The sequence below is a fragment of the Oryzias melastigma genome, linkage group LG10, assembly GCF_002922805.2.
Source record: "Oryzias melastigma strain HK-1 linkage group LG10, ASM292280v2, whole genome shotgun sequence".
NCBI classification, from domain to species: domain Eukaryota; kingdom Metazoa; phylum Chordata; class Actinopteri; order Beloniformes; family Adrianichthyidae; genus Oryzias; species Oryzias melastigma.
In genome coordinates, this window is record NC_050521.1 from 10066401 (window position 1) to 10075033 (window position 8633).

At 37.4% G+C, this 8633-nt stretch overlaps 1 protein-coding gene across 3 annotated transcripts in view; it reads left to right on the forward strand.

Moving 5' to 3' along the window:
• The first annotated feature begins 209 nt into the window (after positions 1-209).
• The window catches only part of slc9a6a (solute carrier family 9 member A6a), a 15223-nt gene continuing 6799 nt past the window's right edge, over positions 210-8633 (forward strand). Inside the window, exons 1-7 of one of the 3 annotated variants that reach the window (XM_024283901.2) lie at positions 210-548; positions 634-977; positions 3010-3209; positions 3413-3490; positions 3613-3689; positions 3784-3896; positions 6929-7034. In XM_024283901.2, the coding sequence (XP_024139669.1) occupies positions 674-977; positions 3010-3209; positions 3413-3490; positions 3613-3689; positions 3784-3896; positions 6929-7034 (878 nt within the window). In that variant the 5' untranslated portion in view covers positions 210-548; positions 634-673. Of the gene's footprint in view, positions 978-3009; positions 3210-3412; positions 3491-3612; positions 3690-3783; positions 3897-6928; positions 7035-8633 lie in introns of all 3 variants that reach the window. The other 2 variants (XM_036213844.1, XM_036213843.1) reach the window with 2 other exon arrangements.

An 8633-nucleotide genomic window follows, 5' to 3' on the forward strand; every position in this document is an offset into this window, starting at 1 on the left:
TACAAGACGTTAAAGCTAAATAAATGAATTCGTTTTTAAAAATGTACGCATCACACTTGTTAAAAAGAAACGTTATAAGGAAATGTAGTTTTGACTGCTATTTGATTTTATTATATTTATTGTGAGTGTGCAAATTTCATGAATGCAAACACATAATTTCTGTATCCGACGATAAGTTTTATTTTTTTTAAGTAGCACTATTTACATAGGATTTTCTCTACATAGGTTTCTCTCTTTTATATGCGATTTGTAAGGCTTAAAAATAATGAATTCCCTCTCTTTGTTACGTTAAACCTTTGTTTAACTTCCTCTTTAAAGTTATCTAAAGTGAAGATTTTAAAATACTTAACGTAGGATAAAATTTGTACATTCAAAAGCATAGATAATTAATTGTAAAATATCTAAACGTAGATAAAAAAAAGGGTTTACGTCGTCATTTTTAAAGTAGATATTGAAAAAAAAATAAAACGTCATTCAAATGTGCTTTTATTTTGAAAGATACAATTGCAGCTACCAGTGTGAGGGGGGAAACTCGTTTTCACTTCCGGGTCAGTGGCGGTTTCTCTATTGCTGTCGTTCTGCTGTCAACTCCCACCTCTCCGTGAATTGTAGTTGTCTATTTTTTCTTTTTAGACTCAGAAGACGTCTCCGCTTCTATCTTCCTAAAGCCAACATGGTGTTCAGAGTGACTGTCAACATGTCGTGGAGGACCACCCGGACGCTGTGGTTTGTCATGCTTGTCAGCCTGTGTGTGTCCATCACTGTTTGCCGAGCAGCATCATCATCATCTCCTCAGGAAGAGGACAGTGCCATGGAGAACATCGTTACAGAAAAAAAGGCTGAGGAGAGCCACAGACAGGACAGTGCGGATTTGCTGATCTTCATCCTGCTCCTCACCCTCACCATCCTAACCATCTGGCTGTTCAAGCACCGGCGGTTCAGGTTTCTGCACGAAACGGGGCTGGCGATGATTTACGGTGAGCTGCTCCGGGGAGCCGGTGTGCTCAGAGCCGCCGGTCAGATCAGACCTGACTCATTATTGTCGACATGATTCTGCATATCCCCTCCGAGCTGTGACACAGCATGCAGTTTGGAACGTGAAGGCCTCAAACACAGCATCCAGTTAGTTAGAAATGACTTCTAAAACACTGATTATAGTTCAAAACTCCCTAAGGAGTCAGTAGCAACCGTCAAACTGTGCGAGGTAAACGCGGAAATGTTGCACTTTTCACTATTTTTATGAGTTTGGATGTTAAATCCAAATTTGGCAAGCACTGCTTGGCCTTTTACACCAATAAAGTTGGTGGAGGGAGCATCTACAATTTTACCACTGCACTCCACTCTAAACTTTTTAAACAGAATTAAACATTTTGTTGCACTTCTCTGAGAATATAGCAAATAGATGTGCATATTTTACATTGTTTTTGTTTAATCTATGCATGCATTTTGTGTTGGATGCATCTCTGTATTCCTGTGATCACATGGTTGCATCTGAAAATTCTACTTAAAAAAAAAGTTTAAATTTAGATTTGTTTTGATGCGTGGCCTAAGTTTGTGTGATGTAGTGGTTAGCTCTTTCACTTTACAGCAAGAAGGTCCTGTTCCAAATTTCATCTGGAAGTCATTTCTGTGAGTGTCATGTGGCTTTATGACGTGCTTCATAACTCAAATTATGTCTTTAAATTGTCTCTAGGTGTGAATGTGTTGTTGTGTGCCCTGCGGTGGACTGGCATGCTTTTCAGGGCGTACCCCTTGATAACACAAAAGTACGTAGGATAGGCTCCAGCAACCCCACAACTCCAAAATGGATGAAGCAGGTTAAGAGGATGGATGGTTGGTTGTAGTTTATTGGGTTTAGCATTGTTTGTATTCAACTTGACAGTCTCGTATGCCTTAAAATAACACCTTATCACAAATTGTTGACAATAGTAAAAGACCTGTAAGCAAATCTAGATGAAAAGCTTCTGCTTAAACACATCATTTCATCTATTTTTTAAATTATGATCTCTCCCCCACCATGCATTATAGGTTGTACAGCATGTCTGCGCTGACAAGCTTTATTTTTTAACGTCTGTCAAACGTGGCCCTTCTTTTCATTCTGAAGAGTCTACAAAGTCTTTGTACATTTTATTTTGGCCACCTGAAGCTGTACTGACATGTTCTCTTTGAAAGTTTTTTTTGTCTTTAAAGAAATGTCCATTTATTAACAAAATGTTTTATAAAGTATAAGAATTGTATGTATATTCAGTATATATATATACAGTATGTATATATGTGTGTGTGTGTGTGCTGTCAGAGTATATGATAAGCTTTGGTTTATTTTCAAGAAGCAGTTTCAATAAACATAAAACTTTGATGCCAATTTATTAAGTTTAGGGATAAAGTTCCATTTAGCTGATTAAAATTCAGCTGCAAATTAATATGCTGATAGTTTTGTGGCTGCAGATCCTGTGTTTGGGGATGTTGTCCTAGGAGAGCACGTGAGCAGCTTTATATGTAGTTTATTAATATAATTCAAACTGTAGAAGTTCTGAAATTTAGTTTATACTCGATAGCTTCTTAATCTTTATATATCTTTATTGAGTGTTAAATTTAGAGGAGTTTCAGAGATGCTCTATAACGTTAAATTATCCTATTTATTTTGGCTTGTGTATTTATATATCTGTATAAACATGGCTGTCTTTTTGTTTTCATTTTTTTTAACATATTGGCATGAAATAGAGACAGATTAGTAGTTTGATCAGACTTTTTAAAAGTGTAACTCTGTTAACAAGCTGACACAAGTATCTATAGTCACTATGTGTTTGTGTGACATTTTGTGAATTCAGAAGCTTTTGTCATTTGGCTTTAAGGTTACTTTTCTTATATTTGTTTTACATGTTTGTGTTAGGTCAGTGAGTTATTTAAAAAATCTGTGTCTAAAATGGTAACTTCCAAGAGCAATTTACCCCCAAAACCTCTTCAGTCTCATTTTTTTTTTCATTTTTGCTGTTTTATGGCTTTCCTCAGGTGTAATCGTCGGTGTAATTTTGCGCTACGCCATCCATCTTCCTCGGGATGTTAGCAACGTCTCCATGAGTTGCTATGTCAACGCCAGCCCCCCGACTCTGCTGGTCAACGTCAGCGGCAAATTCTACGAGTACACCTTGAAGGGAGAGATCGGTGCCAACGAGGTGAACGACGTTCAGGACAACGAGATGCTGCGCAAGGTACCCGGACGCTGATCAAACATCTGCATTTTTGGTCCCCGTCAATGCAAATATGGAGTCAGTTTTATGTCAATTTTTAATGGTTTAAAGGTTTAACTGATGAACTTGTTCCCCCTTTTCTGCTTTTTTAATGTGTCATCTTGGATTAATTAATGAAGAATCAGAACATTAAGAGATGCTTTGTTTTTTATTTCGTCTCAAAGGTCACTTTCGACCCTGAAGTGTTCTTCAACATTCTGCTGCCGCCCATCATCTTTCATGCTGGATACAGCTTAAAAAGGGTACAGTCTGTGTTCTCTCTAGCTGCTGTCAGTCACAACAGAGCGAGTCGTGTTTGCAGCTCGAGTGAGTCCATCCTCATACAGCATTTTTGTGTTGATCTGCTTTTGCTTTTGTCTTTCAGAGACATTTTTTTCGTAACATGGGGTCCATCTTGGCCTTTGCGTTTCTGGGGACTGTTATTTCCTGTTTTGTTATCGGGTAAGAATTTTCATGAGAATGTTCAAACTGTCGATGAGAACCTTAAATTGTCCCCGTTTATAAATGTTCATAGAGCGTTTCTATCATCTGACAGGCTGTTGATGTACGGGTGTGTCATGCTGATGAAGCAGGTGGGACAGATGGGTGGAGACTTCTTCTTCACCGATTGTTTATTCTTTGGAGCTATCGTCTCTGCCACCGACCCAGGTAACTGTGACTGTCCTCATGTTTCCTCCTTCTTAATAAACATTTGGAGCTGAAATGGAAAAATAGTCAAAATCATACATATGTATGAATTAATTACTAATGGAACACTCTGCAGAAATACCATTTAATTTTAAACCACAAACACATCCACCGGAGCTTTACTAAGATTAACTATCGTACCTGTCTTTTTTCAGGTCAGTTTGACAGGTCTGAGGCACCAACTATAAATGCTAAATAAATAAATAATCTTTATGATTCTATAGATATGGCTGGAAATGATACTGGTTTGCAGAGTCATGCATTTTCACATTTAATAGCCACATTCACCTTTCTGATTGAGTCACTCAAATGGATCAAATCACCCATTGTTCCGATGTTTGGCCTTTTTTTTATTATTTGGACCAAAACAATTACTACTTGCATGACTTAAAATGATCTTTTATTATTTTTAAGAGCTCCTCCAATTTTTTTCTCTTATTCAATGAAATCTGGTCTTCTTCACATCCACCACATTCAAAATCGTTTGAAAAGAATGACATGGTTTTTAAAAAAATCATTTTTCAGAAGGTGGGCAAACACAGGGGGAATATTTAAAGTGGGTTTAGAATCCGAACTAGAATGCTGGATGAGACCCTTAACAAAAAGACCTTCTTTCTGTCACATGCATGTTCTTAAATAGAGCACTATAATCACAGTGAACTAAATTATTTGGATCCTCTTTAATAGTTGCTGTTCTAAATGCGTCCATAGCTGGAACATCTGGACCTTTAGAGGTCATATTAGCAAAGCTTCTGTCCTAAGGTAATAAAGAAAAGTTTAAGCTGGTTTAATGGTTTGATTTAGCTTTAAATAAGCTTTTTTTGGGAATTTCCTTCAGCTGGGAAAACATCCATAAAAGAGAATAGTAGTGAAAAAGAAGAGACATGAGGGAGTCGTTGCTCATCATTTAGGATCTCTTGGATATTTTTGTGCATGTATAAAACTCAGTATCACAACTTTAATTTGGTTTTATTTTTTGCTGTGTAAGTTTTTGTGTGAGAGTTATTAACAGTCAAAGACACTTTAGTAAATACTCAATGGGGTGTCTCAGTTCGCTTTCTATTAAGTAAAAAAAATATATGTAAAAAATAGAGTTGCTTGATTTTTTTTTTAAGTACAAAAAGTTTTAATTCTCTTTGTGTTTAGACTATTCGTTTAAACAATATGATAGTTTATTTGATACAATAGGATTGGAACACTAATTAATCTTTTGTTCTGAAAAATGTATCATTATTAAATCTATTGCTTTATTGAATATTTGGCAATATTATCTATTTAAAAAAAGTCTAATTATTTTTTTGTCATAAATCTTTGACAAAGTAAACATAGTTGTGCTTTAGAGGAGGGGCTCGCTTATTTCAAAGTTAAAATCTAAACTTTTTTTCAAAAACTAATTGATTTTGAAAACGAATAACTTGCAAACCTTTAATATATAAAAACAGCACTATAGATACATTATTATACTTATGATATTTGGGGGAGAAAAAACATGTTCACACCTCTGTGTTTGTAGGGCAGAAGTATTTTTGTTGCAAAACGAGGAGGAAGTTTAGTCAAATGTTGGGTATCCCTGAGTGACAGTTCCCTCTAGGGCAGAGTTATTTACCAACTACAACAACCAGGCGGGTCTCTCCTACACAGGGTGGCTGCAGGTTCTCAAAAATATCATTTATCTAAAACAAGGTCCTTAAAAATCTGATCCTAAATCAAGTTTCATTAGCTGGCTAATGTGATGACTCTACAGCAGTCCTTTGGAGCTTCAAATCCATATCAGTCGGGTTTTAGTCTCTCTGGTCAAACAGGAAGTCTAAGTTGTTAACAAGTCAAAGATTTGCATTCGTGAAATAGTTTACATAATTTGGGCTTCCCTGCAGAAGTAAATCCTTACCGTTTATCTGATATGACCAAAATGTCTACTAGATGGTGCACATAATGTGATCTACTTGTAATCCTCTCTTAAATTTCACAGTTTTAACTAGTAAGGGAAATGAAATCTATTAGTTCAATCCCTGCTGTGCACATTCTGTGTTCACTGGTACACTAGTCCACTGTCAAACGCTCACCACTACACTAGATTGTAACTGCATGTCATCTAGCGTCTCAAATCCTGATGAGGAGGCGGGAATTGAACTCAGACTAAACCTTTCTATTGGCTGCGCAGCAATACTCTCATCCTAACCGGGATTAACCCGTTCAGTACCAGCTGTCTTCATGGTTACGTGCAGCTCTGACCAAGTCCTGAAAAGGGGACTTTACATTCATTGATGCTATACTGTAAAACAAGCGTCGTGAATGTAATTTAATGCACATAATTGTACTAATGTTTTTGTCTGTACCCGACATATTCTCTTTAAAAGACTGCCTGATTATGTAAAGTAAAACCTCATTTGGGGTTGACTGAGATTAAATACACTCTTCTTTCCTCTTTACTACTAGCTGTCATAAATACTCACATCAAATGAGGAAAACACTGAAAGGAACCTAGAAAGAAATTAAATTGGGAACACATTCATGTCCATTCTGTTACAGCCTTTTCTGTTGTTCAGTTGTTTAAATCTCTGATCTTAAGGAAAGTATCATGGCTGAATGACCTCAAAAATGTAGTCCTTGATCAAAACTGCTGCTGTAGCTTTAGCAGTAATAAAATTGAAAAATGCTATTTTCTGGATATGGGTATTATCATTGTAGTCCTGAAAATATCTTCATATTGTTCCTAAAAGACTAAAACAGAGTTGCAGCGTGAGTTTCATTTTTATTTAAGTAATTATGGACACATTTGTACGAAACGAGTATGAAAGGGGTAGACTTTCATCAATTTAACAAAAAGGGTTAAAACCCTAAATATGGAACTAAAAATGTCCTGGATACGTGTATTAAATATTTCCAAATGTAGCATTTCATTTCCCCAAACTTGCCAAAACAGTCCTGTTTTTGTGATGTCACGTTGACCACTTTGAACACTCAGGACTAATGGTGGTCTCTGTGTTTTCTAGTGACAGTCCTGGCTATCTTCAATGAGCTGCAGGTAGACGCAGACCTGTATGCGCTTCTGTTTGGAGAGAGCGTGCTCAACGACGCTGTAGCCGTGGTTCTGTCTTCGTAAGTAATCTTCTATTCCATATGGTTGCAACTGTACAGAAATTCTATGAGCTGTGAAGTTATTTTTCAGAGTGAGGAATGCTAAAAGAGGCAGGAAAAGCCTTTTATTTCCTTCTCAGTTTGTTTGATTGTCAAATCAATTTTAGCTGGGCTAATATTTGTCTTAGTTATTTTTTCTTTGCGTGGCAAAATCTGCAGCACTGTAAAATAAATTGCCAGACATGTAGGGGAGGGCAGGTCTTGCCGAGTGGCGTTAATCAGCCCTCTGAGCGCTTCCTGTTGCCGTGCCCTGGGACAAACATGACAAATCAGACTATTTGTCTTTTGACTCTGGCTTGTCCATCCAGGGATGCGCATCATTGCGTTATTTATCAATCATTGGGTTTTTTTTCCTGTTCCCGTGGAAGTGAGTTTTGATGAAGTGCAGCCAGTTAGAGATCACATCAACACATTCCTCTCCTGGTTGAAGACCCGAGGGCCGAGGAGGCAGCACAAACCCAGCGCTCCTCAACCACCAAATGCCTGGTGATTTGTTCAGCCGGTGTTTGTGTGGGGGGAAGTGGAGGATGACGGGGAGTGAATGCTGAATGAGAGCAAACTGGATTTTAGACACATTTGGTTCAAGTGGCATCAGATTCTCCTACATAAAAACAAATGTTTGCTGTTTTTATAGCACTTTAACACAAATTGATTCAACAAAAACGGTCCAAGGGCCCTTCACTTCAGAAACATATTCGGTTCTAGGTGTCTACATGACTGTTTTTCAAACGTGGAAGCGAAATAACATTTTTAAGGTTGCAATTAAGCTCCAAATATTTCTATGTTGTTGTTGATTTGACTCATGCAGAGCTTCTTTATTTCCATGCGCGCCATCTTCCTCCTTTCCTTCCAGCTGATCTACAACAGTCTGTTCATTTCCTCTGATATCAACCAGCTTCATTAGGAAAATCAACTCCCGCTGACACGAAAAATAGCATTTGTTTTATTCATGGTCATAGTTGCATTGTTTTTAGAAAATTGAAACTATTTTTTTTTAAACAATGACTTGTGAACTGAAGTGGAAAATAAGACAAACCAGTGATATTCCCTGGTAGATTCAGCCTGGGAAAGAGACCTCCTTCTTCGATCTACAGAGCTGGATGTTTCCCTCAGAGCTCCCTTAACCTTAACGCCTGAATTTATTTCCAGCTATTAAAAAAAAAAAAGATCACATATGTTTTGCTTTAAGTAGATGCTACATTTATATAATTGTAGAGCCGAAGTGGTTTGTTGCATATTTGCGACAACAGGCATAAATGGCGTTTCTGGTATTTAGGACTCCCTGACCGGCATGCTTTCTATTCTGCTCTGCTTAAACACAGCTGGCTTTAATGACTGTCATTGGGAAGTCTCTACAAAGGTTGATGATGCGCTAAATCAAGTGTGTTTGAGTGGAGTAGCATAGAAACATGCAGGACAGAGTGTCAGTGAGGACTGGGGTTGGAGAGAACTGCCTTAGAAGGACAAGTTAAAGCATTTTGAGGTCAAAGTAATAATTGATATGTGGCCTGAAACAGACAACCCAAGATCTGAACTGAAAGACAGATGCATTGTTATACT